At 53.0% G+C, this 21,652-nt stretch overlaps 4 protein-coding genes across 11 annotated transcripts in view; 2 read left to right on the forward strand and 2 right to left on the reverse strand.

The window, feature by feature from the left end:
- Positions 1–1,964: 1,964 nt before the first annotated feature.
- Positions 1,965–2,774, reverse strand: BOLA2B (bolA family member 2B). Its single transcript, XM_012764324.3, has 3 exons — positions 2,581–2,774; positions 2,404–2,501; positions 1,965–2,104 (listed from the first exon to the last, which is right to left on the reverse strand). Exons 1-3 carry the CDS (start codon positions 2,641–2,643, stop codon positions 2,005–2,007), a joined length of 261 nt encoding a protein of 86 aa, XP_012619778.2. The 5' UTR covers positions 2,644–2,774; the 3' UTR covers positions 1,965–2,004.
- A 168-nt stretch (positions 2,775–2,942) lies between these two features.
- On the forward strand, positions 2,943–6,148 carry SLX1A (structure-specific endonuclease subunit SLX1A). The gene is made up of 6 exons (XM_020281697.2): positions 2,943–3,320; positions 4,084–4,135; positions 4,242–4,583; positions 5,539–5,666; positions 5,832–5,916; positions 5,999–6,148. The coding sequence occupies exons 1-6, from the start codon at positions 3,133–3,135 to the stop codon at positions 6,041–6,043; spliced, it is 840 nt and encodes a 279-aa protein (XP_020137286.1). The 5' UTR covers positions 2,943–3,132; the 3' UTR covers positions 6,044–6,148.
- A 1,177-nt stretch (positions 6,149–7,325) lies between these two features.
- On the forward strand, positions 7,326–10,697 carry SULT1A3 (sulfotransferase family 1A member 3). 4 transcript variants are annotated; one of them, XM_012764326.3, is made up of 8 exons: positions 7,326–7,446; positions 8,372–8,537; positions 8,649–8,774; positions 8,862–8,959; positions 9,486–9,612; positions 9,707–9,801; positions 10,202–10,382; positions 10,498–10,697. In XM_012764326.3, exons 2-8 carry the CDS (start codon positions 8,396–8,398, stop codon positions 10,647–10,649), a joined length of 921 nt encoding a protein of 306 aa, XP_012619780.1. In that variant the 5' UTR covers positions 7,326–7,446; positions 8,372–8,395; the 3' UTR covers positions 10,650–10,697. The 4 variants fall into 4 exon arrangements, with proteins under 4 accessions (XP_012619780.1, XP_012619781.1, XP_012619779.1 ...); XM_012764327.3 differs by having other exon boundaries at positions 8,392–8,537; XM_012764325.3 differs by having other exon boundaries at positions 8,395–8,537.
- A 160-nt stretch (positions 10,698–10,857) lies between these two features.
- The window catches only part of SGF29 (SAGA complex associated factor 29), a 51,671-nt gene continuing 40,876 nt past the window's right edge, over positions 10,858–21,652 (reverse strand). For all 5 annotated transcript variants that reach the window (XM_075995446.1, XM_075995445.1, XM_012764330.2 and 2 more), the window contains 8 exons: positions 19,719–19,794; positions 18,964–19,036; positions 12,933–12,997; positions 12,357–12,486; positions 12,141–12,287; positions 11,902–11,937; positions 11,629–11,791; positions 10,858–11,057 (listed from right to left, as the gene is read on the reverse strand). In XM_075995446.1, coding sequence (XP_075851561.1) covers positions 10,941–11,057; positions 11,629–11,791; positions 11,902–11,937; positions 12,141–12,287; positions 12,357–12,486; positions 12,933–12,997; positions 18,964–19,036; positions 19,719–19,794 — 807 coding nt within the window. In that variant the 3' untranslated portion in view covers positions 10,858–10,940. The remainder of the gene's footprint in view (positions 11,058–11,628; positions 11,792–11,901; positions 11,938–12,140; positions 12,288–12,356; positions 12,487–12,932; positions 12,998–18,963; positions 19,037–19,718; positions 19,795–21,652) is intronic.

Genomic DNA, 21,652 nt, shown 5'->3' on the forward strand with positions numbered 1-21,652 from the left:
AAAGGCCCCATTCCCAGATGCATGTGGCAGATGGACAAATGTCCCTATCTGCCCACTTGGGTTTCACCCTTTATGCAAGCTATGTGACCCTGGGCAAGTCACTTCTCTCCAGGCCTCAGCTGTCATCTATAAAATGGGGGAGGGATATCGTCACAGCCTGGTAAATATGGTAGGTGGATCCAATCAAGAGTGCGGTCTGGGCTGCTTTTGTTTTTCTTTTTGAGACAGAGTTTCACTCTGTTGCCCAGGCTAGAGTGCTGTGGCGTCATCCTCGCTCACAGCAACCTCAAACTCCTGGGCTCAAGTGATCCTCCTGCCTCAGCCTCCCAAGTAGCTGGGACTACAGGCATATGCCACCATGCCTGGCTAATTTTTTTCTATTATTTTTTTTTAGTGGAGCTGGGGTCTCGCTCTTGCTCAGGCTGGTCTCAAATTCCTGAGCTCAAACAATCCCCTCGCCTCAGCCTCCCAGAGAGCTAGGGTTACAGGGGTGAGCCACCATGCCCAGCCTGGGCTTCTTAAAGAGGTGATGATCCTGCTCTGAGCCTCTCCCGAACGATGAGGACGATGGGCCCTTCTGGGGTCTGCATAAGTAGACTCAGTCACTAGTTCTCCTCCTGGCCCAATACTAAAAAAAAAATTCAGGAAATGATCCCTGGAGCCCAGAATGGTCAACCAATCGTGACCATGACTCTCAGCTTTACTGGCCCATTCTCTCTCTGGTGGGAATAAGGGAGGTAGGGGTCGGAGGTAATTTAGGGACTGAGAAACTGGTCTTGAAAACACAGGGGAACAGAGTGGGTGATGGCTGAAACTTGCATTTTCTCAGTCCCAAAGAGCTCTGGCCCCAATTGGGTCACTACTTGCTGTCCCTCCTGGGTTTCAGTGACCTCTGTGCAAGGTCCTACCAACCCTAACAACCTGTGGTTACGACTGACACAGGAGTATCACCTAACCTACCCCAACTTTGTGACTCAGGTCAGCCTTCTTTTTCTGCTCTAATCCCATCCCTATCCCCTCTCCACAGCCCCAATTCCTGAAAACCTCATGGTCTTCCCAGGGGCAGCTGTGGCCACATCAAGCCCAAAGCTATGAGGCCACTAGACCTTCTCTAGTAGGCCAGAAAACATCAGATTCCAGGTGTTGAGGCGCTCCTACCTGGGTATCACTTCCCCTGAGGCCTGCAAAGGGCTGGGTGAACCTGCAGGGGATGTGTGGAATCCTGTATCATGCTTTTGACATTAGGAGAGTGCTGGGGAGAGGGAGAGGCTTGTTCAAGTGTCCAGGGCCTGAAACCCTGAGCACTTTCTCATCTCTGAATCTTTCTTTCTTTCTTTTTTTTTTTTTTTTGAGACAGAGTCTTGCTTTGTTGTTCAGGCTAGAGTGAGTGCCATGGCGTCAGCTTAGCTCACAGCAACCTCAAACTCCTGGGCTTAAGCGATCCTCCTGCCTCAGCCTCCCAAGTAGCTGGGACTACAGGCATGTGCCACCATGCCTGGCTCATTTTTTTCTATATATATTAGTTGGCCAATTAATTTCTTTCTATTTATAGTAGAGAAGGGGACTCGATCTTGCTCAGGCTGGTTTCGAACTCCTGACCTCGAGCAATCCACCCGCCTCGGCCTTCCAGAGTGCTAGGATTACAGGCATGAGCCACTGCGCCCGGCCTCATCTCTAAATCTTGAAGGCTGGTAGAAAGCAGGAACCCCCAGCTCTCTGGGGTTGGGTAGGTGGTGGCAGTACAGACCCGTAGAGGTCTGTCTACAGAGTTACACAGAGCAGGCTTGTGAGGCAGGCTCTGGAGGGGACTGTTACGACAAAACTTTCACTTTACAAGCAGGGATACAGAGGCCTAGATAGAGGGCCTTGTCCAAGGTAAAATCATGGAGGAGGGCAGGGAGAGGCCAGGTCCTAGAGTCAGTCTCAACGCTCTCCCACACATAACACACCAACACAGACGCTGGTCCTGATTTATAATTTAATGGCTGTGCAGGTCCTGGTCCCTCATTTCTGCTGCTCACGGGCCCACTGCTCTGGGGTCAGAGTTTTCTGCTCAAAAGCATGGATGTGCGGGAGTTCGTCCACTAGGCACGTGTTCACCAGCCTAGGGGAAGAGATGGGGTTAGGATTGGGAAGATGGGGCTTGGGTCGCGGCCCTCGAAACTAGGGTGACTCAGGAGACTGCAGGTGTCCCCAAGGTTTGTAGTCCCCAGGACGTGGGAACAGTTGAGGGTAGGGCTTAAATCGACATACTCGAAGCAGGAGCCACGAAGGCGGGGTCCTTAAGGTCACAGGGCCGCATTGTAGGGGGTGAGGGAATTAGGTTGCAGGATAAAGGGGAGTGGCCAGGGTTGTGGTCCCAGAGTTCTGACCGCGCTGTGCAGCGTGCTCCCGGGGCCTCACCGGTGTCTCTGAAGCAGCGGCTTCCCCTCAAACTTGGCGGATACCACCAGGACTCGGAAGCTGGACGCGCAACGGTTGGGGGTCGTGTCCTCCACCTCCTACCCGGCAGAATAATATGAATGGTGCCGAGCGCATCCCCCAGCAACACTTTTTCCCCGTTGGGGCGGCTCAACTCACCACGTGCTCCGCCTCCAGGTCCCGCTGCAGCTTCTCCCGAAGGTATTCGGCGCTGAGTTCCATAGCTGCAGTCCAGCTGGGGCGGAAGCCCAGCGGGGATGGAACCCCAGCTCCTAACCGGACCACACCGCCTTCCGCCCTTACAGAAGCCACTTCCGCTGGGGCATCTACTTCCGCCCTTACTAAGGCGCGGGTAAACGAGGTACGCTGCCCTCAAGCAAGCCGAGCTTTCCAACAGTCAAGCGTTTCCGCGCTTGCCATCAGTTAGCCAATGAGAATGTGCGTAAGGACGGACCCTGCCGGAGCCGACGCTCATTGGCTGGCGCTCGTCGCCGTCGTAGCTGCCTGGGTTCTGTGGGCGGCTTTCTGAACCTCCCTGCAGCCGAGAGAGGGGGCACGAGCCCGCATTGCCGTGGCTTCCACGGTTCCTCGGGATCGTCCCCAAGCACTTTTTCCGAAACAAGCATCTTACAGCCCTACCAGCCCAGACCTTCCTGGGGTCCTAGGTCACAGCAGTCAACCCCCGGCGGCGGCCCCTTACCCACAGCCCCGATGGGCCCCGCGGGGGGCGCGGTGAGGCCGGGGCGCTTCTACGGTGTCTACCTGCTCTACTGCCTGAACCCTCAGCACCGGGGCCGCGTCTACGTGGGGTTCACCGTCAACCCTGCTCGACGGGTCCAGCAGCACAATGGGGGCCGCAAAAAAGGCGGGGCCTGGCGGACCAGCGGGCGAGGGCCCTGGTAAGAGGGAGCGGGTCTCTATCAAGAAGGAAGGCTTTGGCCAGGCGCGGTGGCTCACGCCTGTAATCCTAGCACTCTGGGAGGCCGAGGCGGGCGGATCGTCTGGAGTTCGAGACCAGCCTGAGCAAGAGCGAGACCCCGTCTCTACTAAAAATAGAAAGAAACACTTGGACAGCTACAAATATAGAGAGAAAAAATTAGCTGGGCATGGTGGCGCATGCCTGTAGTCCCAGCTACTCGGGAGGCTGAGGCAGAAGGATCGCTTGAACCCAGGAAGGCTTCATGGAGAAGGCGGGCCCTGCGGGGGAGAAGCCTGAGGGCTTCAGGCCAGTGACCGAGGGCAGGGGTGGTGTGGGGTCTGTTGGGGCTGGAAGGGGGAGGTGGGAAGTCTAGTTGACGAGGGCGGGGCCTATCACAGGGGAGGAGCGTGACAGGGAGGCGGTGCCCCGTGACACTCGGGGCGGGGGCCGGGGGCTGGCTAGTGAGGGGTCTGATGGTCCAGGCTGGGGTCCGGCAACGGGGCTTGGCGAGCAAGGCTGGGGTTGGAATAGAAGGGAACGGAACTGAACACAGTCAAGTACCTGGGACTGGAGCGAGGGCTGAGATCGGCAGGTGCGCGGGACGTACCTCCCCGGAGGGGGCGGAGCCTCGCGGCTAAGCTCGAAGCCGGGTATGAGGACTCCGAACCTTGGCCCGGGGATTCAGCATGATGGGGTGGGGGGCTCACAGGCCGTACCCTCGTTCTCCTCTGCCCCCTAACCAGGGAGATGGTGCTCATCGTGCACGGCTTCCCGTCCGCTGTGGCCGCCCTTCGGGTAAGAAAGGAGACCCGGCCGCGGGCAGGCGGGCGGGGGGCTTGGGGCCTGCCCCAGGCCGCCCCCTGCCCGGAGCTGCCCTGACGTTCTTGTACCCCGTCTGCAGTTCGAGTGGGCCTGGCAGCACCCACAAGCCTCCCGCCGCCTGGCGCACGTGGGTCGGCGCCTGCGCGGCGAGGCGGCCTTCGCTTTCCACCTGCGCGTGCTGGCGCACATGCTGCGCGCGCCTCCCTGGGCTCGCCTCCCGCTCACACTGCGCTGGCTGCGCCCTGACTTCCGCCAGGATCTCTGCCTGCCGCCGCCGCCACACATGCCGCTGGCCTTCGGGCCTCCGCCGCCCCGAGGCTCTGTACCGAGGTGCCACACCAGTCCCCGTGCTGACACCGAGCCTGGGATGGACCCGGGCGCCGCTGAGGCCTGCTGCACCCTGTGTGCTCAGTTGCTCCAGGTGAGATCCGCCCACCGTAGGGGCGGGTCGAGGGTCCAGACAACTTCAGATCAAGTTGTTTGTTGAGGGACCACGGACACACTTTGGCCGCCCTGCTCCCATCTCTAAAATGGGAATGATAGTACTTGTGGCCATTCACAAACACATCAGTGCCTCTGCACTTTCCCTCTGCCTGGAAGGGTCTTTCCTAGACCTTCTGTCTTGATGACATGTCACCTTTTCAGTGAGATCTTCCCTGGCTCGCTATTTAAAATTGCACCTTGTGCACTTTTCTGCCCCTCTTTTTTTCCTTAACACTTACTATTGTCTGACATACTATATATTTTATTATCTTATTAGTCTCTCCTCACCCCCATACTAAACTCCACAAGGACAGCTCTGGTTCACCACTGCAGATATTTAACAAATTAACAGATGATGGGGCTGGCTTCTCCTGAGCTCTCAGTGAATGTAAATAGTTGAGTACTTGCCATTCGGAGATGTGAGCTGCCTGCGGTTACTTGGCTTGTAAGGAACTACAGGTGTGGCTGCAGTTGCCAGGTTGTCACATAATCACTGCTAATGCTCAGAGGAAGTCGGACAGCTTAGTTCCTGGGGGCAAGTATTTTACCCTCTCTATACCTCAGTTTCTTCATCTGTAAGATGTAAAAAATAGTAATATGTGCCTCATAGGGTTGTTTTATGTAATGCAGTGGTCCCCAACCTTTTTGGCACCAAGGACCAGTTTCATGGAAGATAGTTTTTCCATGGATAGGGCGTTGGGGGGACGTGGTGCAGAGCTCAGGTGGTGATGAGCAGCCCGTTTCCTAATGGGCCACGGGCCGGTACTGGGCTGCAGCCTGGGTGTTGGGAACCACAGATGTAATGGCCCCAGAACAGTGTTCAGTCCATAGAAAGCTTTATGAAGAAATGCACCATTCCTCCTTGTGTCTTACCTGCCTGCCACCTTTGACAGGATGAAGAGGGTCCCTTGTGTTGCCCCCACCCTGGCTGCCCCCTAAGGGCCCATGTGATCTGCCTGGCAGAGGAGTTCCTTCGGGAAGAACCAGGGCAGCTTTTGCCCTTAGAGGGCCAATGCCCTAGGTGAGTTCACTACCGCTACTCCTGCCTGGTCTAGCTCTGGGAAGGCGGTGCCCTGTTATCCAATCCAGGTCCAGGCAGCTGATTCCTCATCTAGGCACCCAGGGCCTAGCCTGGAGGGGGCTAGTGATGCCTGACTCTGTGTTTTGTCACACAACCCCTTGGTAGCTGTGAGAACTCGGTGCTTTGGGGAGACCTGGTCTGGCTGTGCCGGATGGGCACTGAGGAGGAAGAAGAGTCGGAATCAGAAGAGGTGAGAGATGGCTTTGGGCCCAGCCTCCCTGCCCTCCTCCATCCCTTGGGCTGCCTTGGACCAATCCCCCTTGCCTCCACAGGAACACTGGACAGACATGCTGGAGACTGATCCTCAGTGTCCCTAACCCTCTTCCCTCTTCCCACTCCTTTTCTGTGCCATGCCCCCGCCACGCTCCCATGGGTCTGGCCAGGTTTTACTTGAGTTCAATAAAAAGTCTAAGTTAAGGGTACCTTCTGGTGTTCGTTGTTGGGGGGTGGGCAGGGTGAAGAAAGTAGGCAGGGGCTCTGCTGGTCACTGGGGCTTGGGTAAGAGGAACAGAGGAAGGAGGAGGGGCTGCCACTGGCCCAAGAATGTGACCAGCCCCTCCTCTGCCTGGAGCCCACTGCCTCAGCTTTCCCAGCTGGCCTCTGAGGTCACATAGGTCTTTTTTTTTTTTTTCTATATATATTAGTTGGCCAATTAATTTCTTTCTATTTATAGTAGAGATGGGGTCTTGCTCTTGCTCAGGCTGTTTTCCAACTCTGACCTTGAGCAATCCACCTGCCTCCACCTCCCAGAGAGTTAGGATTACAGGCGTGAGCCACCGAGCCCAGCCCAAGTTTTTGAAGGCTTGGGAGATGCACTCCCTTACTCAGACTGTTACCTGCCTCTAGCGCCTGGCTTGACTTTGGACTTCAATCCACATTGTGAGGACAAAGGCTGAGGAGGAAGGTGGGGTGCTCTCCTTCATTGAGGCCCCGTGGCTTCTAAGCTCCAGCCTCTTCTTATCTCTGTCTGTGGAGCTGCCTTCAAACCCAGGGGAAGAAAAGTACCTCCTGGGGGCTGTCATTCTTCCACCAGCCACTAGTGATGTTCTGTGAGGTCCTCCAGTGGGAAGCTGGGCTCCCAGAACCTTCCTTGGTCTGCTCCACCCCCAGCTGCTTCACCCTGCCCACCCAGGTCACTCTGTACTTTCCTGAGGTCAGAGCCTGGAATGCCTGGGCCGCTGCGGCCTAGAGGCTGCCCTGGGCCAGAACTCTTGGCACCTTCAAGATTGGCCTAGAGTGAGTGGGCAGGACAGTGGCCCTGCCCCATGGATGCCTAGTGCATATCCATCTTTCCCCTTCACCCCTCTCCCCTCCTTCACAGAGTCAATAAGAAAAAGCCACCTGACCTTGCAGGGGCAGTTCATGGGGCAGGTCAGGAGCTGATTACAGCTCAAAAAACAAACCAAACCACTATCAGGCCCTTTCTCCTTTCAGCCTTTCTTTTGTTTTCTACGCTAGATTCATATCTTGAAGTTTTACGTGAATCTAAGTGTGGCTCCAGCTGGAGTGCTAAGGAGGGCAATATAGAGGCTCCCTCACCCCAACTCCGCCCTTTCCTTCTGGGAGGACTGCCAAGTCCCTGCGCTGGCTCCAGAGCCCTCCCACTTTAGAATTACAAAATCTTCAGCTCAGAGAGCAGCTCTGTGCTGACCACACTGCCTGCACACTGGGCCACAGCACGCCGCCGAGGTGGGCACAGGCCAGGTTCCTGAGAGGTCAGGTGAGTGCCAGAGTGGCAGTGGGCTGGGCCAGATCCCCCTCACCCTGCTCAGCTCCTGTGGCTGGTTCCTCTGCTCCGGCCTCTCCCACCCCTGCTTGTTCCCCATGGATATCCCCATTTCAGCGCAGCTCTGGCCCGGCCTGCATCCCCCTCCCTTCCTCCTGCCGAGTCATAAGAGTTTTGTTCATTCACATACCAGACTCTGGCCCCCAAAACAAGCTCAAACAAGCTCAGTTGCTCAATTGGCCATGTTTGTCCCCAAGCCAAGATAGAGTGTGGCCGGGCAAGTGGAGTAACAGGCTTAGTCAGCCTGGGGGGTTTCCACATGTGAGGGCCCCGCGGAGCTCAAGGGGGGAACGGGTGTAGGGTGGGGGGCACAGAGGCACCCACTGGATGGAGGCTGGCTCTGCAGCAGGAAGTAGTGAGAGACAATAAAGCTGGCAGGCAGGGAGTTAGGACGGGCAGGCCCTAGAATTTTCTCAAGTTCAGGCTGGAATTTCCTGGAGAGCTTCAAAAACCCTGGTATCTGGGTTCCACCCCAGAGAGTGCTTTAATCCTGCAGTCCCTAACCCTTGGGCTCACGGTCTGTGGCCTGTTAGGAAAACAGTTCTGCCTTCATCCTGCACCCCCCACCCCCATCCACAAAAAAATTGTCTTCCATGCAACTGGTCCCTGGTGCCAAAAAGTTTGGGGACCCCTGCTTTCATTGGTCTGGGATGAAGCCTGGGCATTGGGACTGTGGATGCTCTGCAGGTACATCAGAGGTGCCGCCAGAATGGGGAAGCACTGCACTAGAGTTTTGAGTCCCCCGCTCCACCACCCACTAGATTTGTGAGCTTGGGCAAGTTGCTCAGCATCCCCAAACCTCAGTGTCCTCACCTTAAAGCAAGACTTGAGCAAATGGTATTGTTGTGATGGCATTAAGGGGTCTGGCCTCTGACACAGCAGCATGGAGCAAATCCAAATCCGCCAGCCAGAGGAGTATGTGAAGGGGATCCCACTCATCAAGTTCTTTGCAGAAGCAATTGGGCCGCTGGAGAGCTTCCAGCCCCTGCCTGATGACCTGCTGATTAGCACCTACCCCAAGTCCGGTAGGTGAAGAGGGCCACCCACCCTCTCCTGAGCTGCAGTCCCCACCCTGGCCTGCAGGGGCACGCCCTCAGCCCTGCTCACCTCCTGTTCTCATTTCCCTTCCTCTCTAGGGACCACTTGGGTGAGCCAGATACTGGACATGATCTACCAGGGTGGCGACCTAGAGAAGTGTCACCGGGCCCCCATCTTCATCCGTGTGCCCTTCCTTGAGTTCAAAGCCCCAGGGATTCCCTCAGGTGTGTGGTGGGGTGTGGGGGCAAGTGGAGTGCAGGGAGGGAGGCCCAGGCTCCAGCTCACCAAACCTTTCCTTACCTATGGCTTAGGTTTGGAGACTCTGAAAGAAACACCAGCCCCACGGCTCATCAAGACACACTTGCCACTCACCCTGCTCCCCCAGTCTCTGCTGGATAAGAAGATCAAAGTAAGTGGCAGGGGAAGCTGGATGTCCTGGGGACATCCAGCTCTAGTCCTGTTCTTCTGGGAAGGTCTCCTCACTTCCTTGAGCCTTTTCTCATCTTGAGGGGGAGACTCTCTGCCTCTTGATCTTGTGGGGGTCAGACAACCAGGAAAGTGAGGCTGTTCAATGCAGGACCGAGAAAGGTAGAGCCCAGGTGATCACAGGCTCTCGGGAGAGGGGGCTGGTGGGAACCCAGCATGTCTTGCTCCAAATCTGGGTGTGAGGGCATCAACAGAGATTAGATTAATGCAAAATATGGCTCCAGGGACTAGCTAGGACTTTGGCATCAAAGCAGGGTTCAAATCCCTGCCCAGTAATACCTATACTGAGAGATCTCAAGTTAGCCTCTAAGCCTCAGTTTCTTCCTTTGCCAGACAGAGATAACCTCCCTCCCAGGGATGCTGTCCAGCATGACAGGAGGGCAGGCAGGATGGGGGGGCCCAAGACTGGTGTGGGGCATGCTGGGGGTTGAGGTGATCTGCCCCTGCAGGTGATCTACGTTGCCCGCAATGCGAAAGATGTGGCTGTCTCCTATTACCACTTCTACTGCATGGCCAAGGTGCACCCTGATCCTGGTACCTGGGACAGCTTCCTGGAGAAGTTCATGGCTGGGAAAGGTGGGCCCTACTCGAGGAAGGAGGGGGGTGGAGCTGAGGAGCAGCAGCGAAAGCTAACTCCAACCCCCACGTTGGTGCCCTGCCCCTTCCCCAGTGTGCTATGGGTCCTGGTACCAGCACGTGCAGGAGTGGTGGAAGCTGAGTCACACCCACCCTGTCCTCTACCTCTTCTACGAAGACATTAAGGAGGTGAGACCACCTGTTCTTGCTTCCCTCCAGGTCATACCTGGGGGGCAGGATCCTCACAGAGGCCTGCCAAAGCCCCCTTGGGCTTCCTCCCTATGGCAGTGCCCAACCGATCTTGGATTTCCATTCTGGCTTCCCTCAGCTGCAGTGCCAGGCACTCTGTACAGCTCTTATCTCTAGTGCCTGAGTCAGCCTCATGTGCAGTCACTGATCAGCAGTTCACTGCCCTCTACTCTCCCTGCCAAAGGGTTTGCCCAGGGTCACAGGGCAGGTGAGGGGATGAGTGAGACAAGGAGCTGGCCCTGAGGTTTCTAGTGGAAGTGGCCTGGTACCTTCTGAGGTTAGAGAGGGGGATCCCCCTTTTGTTTGCTCCATGAGCAATCCAAACCCTCTGCTGCTCTAGAACCCCAAAAGGGAGGTTCAGAAGATCCTGGAGTTTGTGGGGCGCTCCCTGCCAGAGGAGATCGTGGACCGCATCGTCCAGCACACATCTTTTGAGGAGATGAAGAAGAACCCCATGACTAACTATACCACCATCCCCCATGACATCATGGACCATGACATTTCCCCCTTCATGAGGAAAGGTGGGTGCCCAGCTGGGATGGGTGTTGAAGGAGGGTGGGAGCAGCAGCCAGAGCACACCCTGAGCCATGGGACCCCCTCTGCAGTGGGACTTCACCCCTGTCCTTCCCTCACAAGGCAAGGTCGGGGACTGGAAAACCACCTTCACTGTGGCCCAGAATGAGTGCTTTGATGCCGACTATGCCAAGAAGATGGCTGGCTGGGACCTCGGCCTCTGCTCGCGGCTGGGAGTGGTGTCCAGCGGGAATCACTCCAGAGGGAGCGTGTGAAACAAGCTTGGCCCATGGCCTCAAGAATAAAATATGATTTGGGTTCAATGCAAGCCTCTATTGGAAGCTAAGACGAAACCTGTGCTGAAAGAGTAAATGCCCACTGGGACCAACTAAGGCCAGCTGCTCCCGCAGCCTCTGGCTCCCTGACTTGCCCTGCTTGGGAAGGGGAAGAGTGTTTGGAGAATTAAAACCCAGGAGACACGGGTGAGGGGGAAGAGTATTTATTTGATCACAGAACACCCTTGTTGATTTCCCCCCAGGAGGGTGGTGAGACTCTGCCAGCCAGCTTCACTTTTTCTTAGGTTCCTTACAAGCCACCACGTACCTCTGGGCCACATTGAGGGGAGGGGAGTAACCATCTGCATAGGAGGTGTCTTCAAACAGGACTGAGTAGTCATCCTGGGGCTGCGGCGGAGGCAGACAGGACAGGCTCGTCAGAGGCCCCTGGCCAGGCCAGCCCTGCCTGCCATTTTTCACTCACAGTCAGGATGTCTTATTCCCACTGTCCCTGCTCTTTTCCCAGCAACAAGGGCAGGGGCTAAAGAGCAGGAAGGAAGGAGACTTGCTCCCTGCAGGGCCTGGTGCCATTCGGGCACCTGTGTTAAGAGGATCAAGGACAGCCCAGAGGGCAGCAGGCAGGGATCCTGCCCTTAAGTAATGTGTGCCCAAGAGTCAGACTTGGGCACAAGCTTCCCATCTCAGGGCTCATATCCTCCACTGACTGCAGAGGTGAGGTGAGGCTGGAGAAACAACAGGCAGCTCAGTTGGGGGTTGCTAAGGCTCCTGGGGCTGGCAAGGGGACTGCAGAGCGGACTCTGGGAAACAGAAGAGGGAGGGCAGGTCCCTTTAGCTGAGGTGTGAGGTGAGGAGAAAGGGGAAAGACACAGGAGGATGACCCCTGACCTCGGTCAGCCTGGTCCTGGTGTCATGACGGCCTGTGCCACTGAGCCTGCCTTACCCACTGAGCCTGCCTTACCCGTTGGGGGGGCGCGTGGATCAGCGCACGGTAGAAGCAAGTCGTCTGGGGATACAGGGCCAGCACAAGCTGCTCCTTCTGGAATAAGGCCTCTGGGTCTGTTTCAGGGTTGGCCTTCCACTGGGGCAGTGGGATGATCCGCCGCCGGCTCAGGGTGTGTCTCCTGGGGGTGAAGGGGGCTCATGTCAACCCACAGCCAGGTGGGGAGACTCCTTCCCAGCAGTGTGGCTGCCCCTCAGTCCCCCACTGCCCCTCCCTGGCCCAGACACTCACTCTTTGCCTTCTTCATCAATGTCATCTACCTCATACCTGTGGACAAGGAAGAGGCCCGATGGGTGAGGTGCGCAGTCCACGTGGGAGTGAGAAGGGGAAGGAGCCCGTGCTTCCTTCATACCCATCCCCACCCACAGTACCCTCTGGGGAGCTTTTCTCCCATTTTGCAGATAGGCAAAAAAGCAGCTAAAGCAGGTATGGTAACAAGAAAGCAGCCCGGGGGCCAAGCGTCCACTCACTTGTTGGTAGCATGGCTGTAACTGACCACCTCAGCCAGGATCCACTGCTCGTCCCCATCCACAGCCTTTACCCGGGCAGCCACCTTATCTCCAGGTTTGGCCACATAGTCCCCTGAGGCTGGAATGGCCCCACAGAGGGGTGGGGGCCTGTGAGTGGAACAGAGCGTCAGTCCCAGGCCCTGCCGCCAGCCCCTCCCCTGCAGCTCCCGCCCTCACTTGTCACCAGGCTTCCCGATCCACAGGGGCAGGGTCATGGCTGACTGCTGCAGCAGGGTCATCAGCACGCCCCTGCGCATGGTCTTCCGGGGGGGCTCCGAGTCATTGTACAGGCCTGCGATCTTGGCCGCTGTAGGAAGGAAGGGAGCCCCTGAGGCGCCAGGGACAGGTGCCTGCCCCACACCCACCCTAGTGCCTAGCTGTCACACACATGTGGACTCAACCTCCTCAGGCCTGGCTGCATATACCCGCCTGACTTCAAACACATCCCGATGAGTGAGGGGTCTGTCCACCATGGGTTTGTAGGAAAGGCAAGAGAGAGGTGGGAAAGCCAAGGAAACGGCAGTCAGAAAGGGCTGGAAAGCTGGGTTTGAGACACGCAGGGTGTGGTTAGGCAAGAAATGGGACTGGGCTGTGGCAGGAAGGAGGAGGCGACTGGCCCAGGCCATAGAGGGGGAGGGAGATGTGAGGGCAAGGGCGGAACCACCTGGAACATCCTGCCTCCCAGTGTTGGGCGTGCTCTGCATTCCCTTCCCCGTGCCAGGTCCACACTGCCAGACGCCCGGTGGAACTCACCGATCCGCCTCTCTTCCAGCAGAGACTTGATTTCAGCGATCTTATCTAGGGCCTTCCGAAGGATGCTGAGGGTGGGAGGAGGGAGAGAGAGGTCTGGTGGAAGTACACAGCACAGACTTCCTTTTCTAGTTACAGCAGGCTGGATGATTCAGACCAACCTTACTGCTGAAAATTAGAAACCCTCGGTAAGATTTTTAGTCTTAAAAGCATAAAAGATGAGACAGTAGGAAGTGGCAGGCCAACAGCTCTGAAGAGAAAGCAGGATCCCAGAGAGATGAGCAAATGGACTGAGTGGCCTTTGACAAATCCTGAAGAAGTATAGCTCAGTTCTGGCAGCTTTTCATTCTTGAGGACAAAGGGTCAAACTCAGGGTCTGCCCAAGATGGGACATGTAAAAGGAGAAACCCCCAGAGGTGGGGAGAGCTGCTGGTTCAGAGCAGGGCTGGGGTGGAGGGAGCTCATCCCTGAAAGGCTGTACCCAGACAAACCCCAGCATGGACTTGCAGTCCCAGGAAACTATGAAGTCAGTGTTTGGGGGGGTCCAGGGTAGCAGAGAAACAAGTAACCTGGCAGAAGCAAACAGAGCTTTGCTGGAGGCAGGCTTCTTTATCCTAGATCTTGGGAAATCTCCCCAAAGAATATTTCTTTTTCTTTTTTTTTTAAATTATAAAGAGATTTATTCTGAGCCAAATTTGAGGACCATGACCTGGAGCCACTGCCAAGAGGCCTTGGGCAAGTGGACTCCTTGTGGCTGGGTTAAAGTTTGGTTTTTTATATATTTCAGACAGAGGTTACAGGTAAAGCCATCTATCAGTACGTGGGAGGTATACATTGATTTGGCCGCAAAAGGTGGCCCCAAAGAATATTTCAACAGGAGTAAGCAGTGCAGACTCCATTTTGGGTCATTTTTTACTCCGCTGCTCCCATGGCAAATCCTAGTCCATTCCTTTAGCAAACTTTTATTAAGTGCCTCCATGGTATTAAAGATCTTTGTCCAACAGAAGGAAGTACCTATGAACAGAGCACATGACCCATGGAGTTCACGAGGCAGAGGTCAGAAGACAGGGATTGGCCAGGGGCAGCCAAACCAAAGCAGGGGGCAGTGAACAGCTTGCGGCTATGCATGGTGCGTCACAGTTCATGAACTTTGACATAATTTTATATAAGTGTTCAGGGCATGGTGCAGGGGAGGGCTCTCAGCCAGAGCCACCGCAGGCTTATGAGCACTGGGACCTAGGCAAGCAGACATCCCAGAAAACAAGGAATAAAAGCCCAGAGGCCAATGGGAACTTTGAAGTTTGATCACTGTTGTCGGGCCTATTTGGAGGACATAGTTTTATGAAGCATATCCTAACTTGCAGTCTGTGATATTTGTTTGTTTCTTTATTATTTATTTATGTGTTAGAGACAGGGTCTCACTCTGTCATCCAGATTGGAGTGCAGTGGTGGTGTTATAGCTCACTGCAGTCTCAAACTCCTAGGCTCCAGTGATCCTCCTGCCTCAGCCTCTGCAGTAGCTGGGACTACAGGCATGTGCCACCATGCCCAGCTAAATTTTTAAATTTTTTTTATTTATTTATTTATTTTATTTATTTTTTTTTTTTGAGACAGAGTCTCACTTTCTTGCCTAGGCTAGAGTGAGTGCCGTGGCGTCAGCCTAGCTCACAGCAACCTCAAACTCCTGGGCTCAAGCGATCCTCCTGCCTCAGCCTCCCGAGTAGATGGGACTACAGGCACGAGCCACCATGCCCGGCTGATTTATATTAGTTGGCCAATTAATTTCTTTCTATTTTTATGGTAGAGACGGGGTCTCGCTCAGGCTGGTTTTGAACTCCTGACCTTGAGCAATCCACCCGCCTCAGCCTCCCAGAGTGCTAGGATTACAGGCATGAGCCACCGCGCCCGGCTTAAATTTTTTTTAGAGATAGGGTCTTGCTGTGTTGCACAGGCTGGACAACAGTGGTGCAATCATAGCTCACTGCAGCCTCGAACTCCTGGGCTCAAGAGATCCTCCCACCTCAGCCTCCTGAATAGCTGGGACTACATGTACAAGCCACAATGCCCAGCCTCCTGTGATATATTAATGGAGTCATTTTCAACCCTAACTGGACATCAGAATTTCCTGGGGAACTTTGAATTTAACAGTGAGGAAATGACAGACAACCCACGCTGAGGGACATTCTACAAAATAACTGACCTGCAATCTTCAAAATGTCAAGGTCATGAAAGGCCAAGACAGGGAGGACACTCTTCCAGACTGAAGGAGACTGAGGAGACAGGATACTCAATGCAATGGTAGCTGCACTGCAAAAATGGCTTTTTCCTTTTGTTATAAAGGCCATTAGCAGATATTAATCTCTAGAAGAGGAATGTAATGTTCCATTTCTTAAAGTTACTGCAGTTTTGCTGAGATTCAAGGAAACAAATGTTTGTAAGGTCATTCAAAAAGCAGCTGTGGCCAAGCATGGTGGCTCACACATGTAATCCCAGCACTTTGGGATGCTAAGGCAGGAAGAGTGCTTGAGGCCAGGAGTTCAAGACCAGCCTGGGCAATACAGCAAGACCCCATCTCTACAAAAAAATTTAAAAATTAGCCAGGCACGGTGGTATGAGCCTGTACTCCGAGCTACTCAGGAGGTTGTAGCAGAAGGATCACTGAGGCCAGGAGTTTGAGATTTTAGTGAGCTATGATCAGGCTACTGCAATCCAGCCGGGCGACAGTGAAACCCTGTCTCTATTTAAAAAAATAAAAATAAAAAGCAGTTTTCTGGAATGGAAACTTCTCCATCTCAGATTCACAAAAGCTTCTGGCCATTTAGTATGATCTCCCAGCTGAGCCTGAGTCCCTGCCTCTGACAGCCAGCCAGCTAGCCTGGCAGCAAACCTCAGGGACAGTCCCACTCCAGGAGGCCCCCTGTACCTAGGACAGCTGAGGAAGGGCTTCTTTCCGGATGACATTCCTTTGAGTGTAGCCAAGAGCCCAAAGCTCTAGTCTTCCTCCCCACTGACCATTAGTAAGGGGCTAAAACCACTGTAGGCCCTTTTGAATTGGCCAATACCACTGCATACAAATTCACAGCATCGTTATTTGATTAGGGTGACTTTTTATGAAGAAAAAGGTAAAAAGCAATTCCTTTTGGCCTTCCCTCTTGTTGAAGGGGCTGGAGCTGTGCTTACAGAGTTGGGTAGAAAGCAGCAAAGGCCCAGGCCGCTGCACAAGTGGAGCTGGCCGAGATCTGCCCCATCCCCCGCCACCACCCACCCAGAATAGGAGGGCCCTGTGGCAGCCCTGTGAGCCTCTCAGACCTCTGGACCCTGGCTGAGTGGGAGGGGTGATCAATGCTAGCTTCCCAGGCACACGGCTTCTTTGTTCCCCTAAGCAGCCTGTGTTTGTGTGTGGTATGTGTCAGGGCGAGGAGGGAGAAATACCTTCCTTTTGGCTCCTGGGCTAAGACTTGAACATTACATCCGGTCAGCAACTCGGAGCACTCTTCATGCTCCGGTGCACCAGCAAGTGGCCTGCATGCACTCTGCCCCCAGGCACTTGGAAAGGTTTTTCAATCAATCTATTGGGAAAATGCACTGATGCGTGTAGCACCAGCAGTAACACAAGGTGACATGGGCTTTCCCCACCTAGACTCTGGCAGCAGGGGTGGCATCTCATCTACCTCTCCCGCTCTCCCTTTCCCAGAATAGTATTGGGCTGAGGAGGCCTTATCCAGTGTTTAATGAATGTATGAAGGTTTTAGATTCTCAGAGTCTGAAAAAGTGAAATGGCAGCCGAATTGCAAGAAGTTGGGCTCTGCATTTATGGAACTGAGCTCATGTTTCACTCTGGGGAAGTAAACACTAGAGATAGCCCACACCAAATTGGGTTCAGAGTCACTTTGTTCTGCCAGCAGTCAGGCTAGGACAGTTGCTTTTTACTCTCACATGACCAAGAGTCACTCCAACTTGCACAAGGGAAACTCCAGCCCAGGAAAGTGGGAAGGGGCCTGGGTGAGAAAGGCTGGGCTGGAGAGCCAGGAGGAGGAGCCTCTTTCCAAGGCCTCCATCAGAATGTGCCCTGCTCTTCCCTGCAGGTCAGCCTACTCTTTTGTTCTGCTGCCCAGCCTGGCACAGGGAGCCCCACCACACCCCTTTGCCCCAGCTAGAAACCCTGGACTCTTCAACTCCTCCTTTTCCCCAGTTTGATCTCACACACTGCTCCTGAACCCATCTGTGCTCTCCACCCCCACTGCCACTGTCTCGGCTCAACCCCTCCCCTCTTGCCTGGCCGCCTAGCTCGCCTGCTCCCCACCGGGCCTGTTCTGCACACGGCAGCCAGGGTTTCTTTCCTGCTTTGAGTCTTCATGGGCCCCCCCATGGCCTCCAGGATAAAGTCCAGGGCACCGAGGGCCCTTCATGTCCTGCTCTCCTTGTCCCCAGCCATACAAGGCTAGTCCTTCCTCCCCAAAGGCATGTGTTCTGCAGTCCCTCCTCCATGGCCTCTGCACCTCTATCCCACTGCCTGGGCTTCTGCCTACTCTGCCAACTGCTCCCTAGCTCAAGGTTGTGCTCCAGTCCCTCCCCCTTCCTGAGGACATCCTAGATCCCTCGCCTCTGCAGGACAGCTCCACTGTCCTACAACTGTTTTCTTTAGGGTGTCTCTCCTTTCTGGACTGTACCCTTGAAGGAGGATCCTCCCTATCCTCATGTCTCTACATAGAGATGGCCCAGTGCCGGACTTGGGGTAACTACCAGCAAACGTCTGCAGAATGGCTGACGGCAGGCAAAGAAAACATAGGACCATGAACACAGGACAGAACTGTGAGAGCCAGATGGGAGGAAAAATGAGCCCTGGAGCCATTAGTCATGCTCAGGGCGCTGCCTCTGGCCCATGGCTGTCACCCCCACTGGGCTCATTAGTCATGAAATTAATTTCTTGGGTAATAATCAGCATTAAAAAAAAAACCCAACAGCATAGTAACACTAAGAGCTGGAACTCTTGTTCCAACTCTATGAGATACACGCACACACATATAAAACAAATGTATATGCTGTAGAAAGGCACCTTATTCTAGCAGGTCCACATTAAAGAATGGGGACTTTGGGTTTAAAATTGGGCTTCTCCACTTACTAGTTGTGTGACTTCTGGCATATCATGTGACCTCTCAATTCCTCGGTTTCCTCATCTATAAAATGGGGCTAATACTACAAACTACCTTAAAGAACTGCCATGAGGATTAAATGAGGGAGTAAACACATAAAGTACTTGGAATAGTACCAGGAATACAGTAAGGCCACATAGGGGTTATTATTACTGAGCCACATTATAGAATGTGGGTTATGGTCAAAAGAGTTTAAAAACCATTGCCATTAAGCACTTTACACGCATTATTCCATTTTATGTTTACAATCCTGTAGCTAGTTATTATCCTTATTTTATTTTACTTTTTTAATTTTTTGAGACAAGGTCTTGTTCTGTTATCTGGGCTAGAGTGCTGTGGTGTCAGCCTAGCTCATAGCAATCTCAAACTCCTGCGCTCAAGTGATCCTCCTGCCGCAGCCTCCTGAGTAGTTGGGACTACAGGTGTATACCACCATGCCCAGCTAATATTTTATACTTTTTTGTAGACATGGGGTCTCACTATGCCCAGGCTGGTCTTGAACTCCTGGCCTCAAGTGATCCTCCTGCTTTGGCCTCACAAAGTGCTGGGATTAGAGGCATGAGCCACACTCCCAGCTTTATTATCCCTCTTTAATGATGGGACAACCTAGTCTCTGCTGAAGTGACTGTGCCCAAGGTCCCATGACCTGCAAATGACAGTGCTGACACATGTCTTGCTGCCATCTCTAAAGAGGCAGGGCTGAGGGAAGAATGGGCCTAGAGAAATAGACTCCAGAAAAGGTAGGACCCAAGGGACAGGGTGGGAGTAAGAATCAACTTCTCCATGGGAGGAAGGCAAGCTGGGGTTTGGTCCACAGGCGCCTGTAGCCCAGTGCCCAGGCGAGGAGGGAACAATGGCGAGGTGGGTGGGAAGGTACTCACTTGCATTCTGCCTCTGCATCGGCCTTGGCTGTTGTATACAGGCCACGTAGCTTTGTCCGGTAATAAGGAGAAACTGTAGAGGAAACACAGCGATAAGGAGGTGTGGGCAAGGGCAGGTGGCAGTAATGCAGCATTGCTTCCAGTTCACCAGACTTTGGGAGGCGCAGAGAGGCCATGGCCTGAAGACTGAACTTTATTGGTTCAGAAATGCTCCCAGAGGCAGATGCCCCCATGCTCAACGGGTTCCTGTTTCTTTATGGTACAAATGCTATCCTATCCTACCTAGCCTTTTCTATAACATGACACACCTAGAAAATATTTGTCAGCACACAGAAAAACCAACAATTCTCAAAGCTACCCAGAGCTGGAAGGCACCAGCCCAGGCCCTGGGGGCCTTGGGGAATATGCAGGGACACCCTGGCAGGGAAGCTCTGCTCTAGAAAACACCAGCTAACCAGGTGCTTGTGCACTCCAAGGGCAAGTTTCCCCAGATGTGGCCTCATTTAACTGCCTTTGCAGTCCCTGGAGTTGAGGGATTTTTAAGGTTCTTTAGTACTAAGCAGTCTGTCACCAGTCTCCTGGGCGACTTTAGGTCACTCAGCCTGAGGGAAGACTGTCCTTCTGGCCTGAGGAGCAGTTCATTTTGGAATATGCTGATACATGCAATAGTCCCTTTTGAAAATGACAACAGCCACATTCCCAGTCTTGCCCACATCCCCTTCTTAGCCTCTTTCTCTCCTGAGTCAGCTACTTACTCTTGTTCTCTGTCTGCATGCGCTCGTGGGTCTTCTGAATGTTCACTAAATTGTGTTCGCTCCGAGAACGCTCTTCCTGTAAGGATGATGGTCAACAGGACGTGAGGAAGGTCTGTCATCCTGCTGTGGCACCCTGCGTCCCAGGCCAGAGGCCCCATCCCATAAATACAACCCTCATTTTCTAAATCCAAATTCAAGAAAGTTTGAGATGATTTTTCCCCTGATTAATGCAAAAGCATTACAAAAGGCATGAAAGTTAAAATCATACGTTATAGCTTTCACGACACTCCTTTATCAACAAAAGATAAATTGATCTATACGTTCAATGCAATCCCCATCAAAATTCCAACTGACTTCTTCATAGAAATTGACAAACTCATCCTAAAATTCATATAGAAACTCAAGGGGCCCAGACAATTTTGAAAAAGAAAGACAAAGTTGGAAGACTCACACTTCCCAATTTCAAAATTTACTACAAAGTTATAGTAATCAAGATGCTATGGTACCGGCACAGAGATTAACAGAATAGAATCAAGAGTCCACAAATTAATACAGACATCTATGAGCAACTGATCTGGGAAAGAAGGGGTGGCGAAGGATGCTGGAAACAGGGATGATTCCCTAAACAAGAAATTGTAACTGTACCTTTTAATCTTTATGTGAGAATTTTTAAGTGCCCGAGGGGTAGGCTGTGCCTTTATCTCATCTGGCAAAATGGGGTTAACGGTGAACAAAGCTGGTTGAGATTGCCCACTAGTCTGTACCTGAGCAAGCCTACCCTTTATCAATGGCAGTGGACTGAGCAAGGACACCTGCTAGCCAAGTGCAGCTGCTGGCCATCTGGACCAACACAGTGGCCAAACCTAACATCCCTTCCAAAGGGGGAAAAGTCTGGGTAAAAGTCAATGACAAATGAAAAAAGAGAAATAGTAGCCAAGGTTAAATGGGTTATGCACCAAAAGAAATTCGAAATTATATTAATATCTCGAAAGGCTCAGAGCAAGACTGTTGTCTCTTAGCTCAATTATACCAGATGCCTGAAAGAGTGAAGCCACGTGTCTGCCAAAACCACTCCTGCTTTTGGAACCTAACAGTCACATGGAAGACTGCAAACCTCAGCTGCACCCCTCTGAGAAACACTCTGGTTATATGGAATGATGATAAACTGGCCTAATTGTTAATGACTGAATGGAAATCTTATAATATGCCATCTTTTCTTTGTATCTTTTCTTTCCCTTTTATTTTAACAATAAACTATTTTTAGAGCAGTTTTAGGTTTATAGAAAAGTTGAGCAGATAGTACAGAGAGTTCCCATATACCTGCTCTCTCTGCACACTTTCCCCTATTATTAACAACTTGCATTAGTGTGGTGTGTTTGCTACAATTGATAAACCAGTATTGATACCTTATTACTAACTAAAGTCGTAGTTCCCATTAGGGCTCACTCTGTGTTGTACAATTCTATGGGTTTTGACAAACGCACAATATCATGTGTCCACCATTACAGTGGTTGGGATCGCCCACTCTCAAATAATCTACCACATCTCCCTAAAAATCCTTTGTGCTCCACTTACTCATCCCTCCCATGGCTCTGACAGTCACTGATCTTTTTACTCTCTCTCTAGTTTTGCCTTTTCCAGAATCTCATATAGTTGGAGTCACACAGTATGCAGCCTTCCAGACTGAGTTCTTTAACTTAGCAATATGTGTGCCAGTATCTTTTGACTCTTATTCTTGGCCGTTACGTCTACTGAAAAGGGTATCATGTGGGAAGGAGTCAGTGGGAACTACTCCTTACTGGACTGTGTGGTGTACAACTGGCAGCAGACTGATCACTGTGTAGCTATAAACCTGGGTGATCAAATGTTTAGAAAGGTCCCTGATTATAATGGACAAAATATGGCAGTGGCATGCCCGACATGCCACAATGAGC

The sequence above is a fragment of the Microcebus murinus genome, chromosome 19, assembly GCF_040939455.1.
Source record: "Microcebus murinus isolate Inina chromosome 19, M.murinus_Inina_mat1.0, whole genome shotgun sequence".
NCBI lineage: Eukaryota > Metazoa > Chordata > Mammalia > Primates > Cheirogaleidae > Microcebus > Microcebus murinus.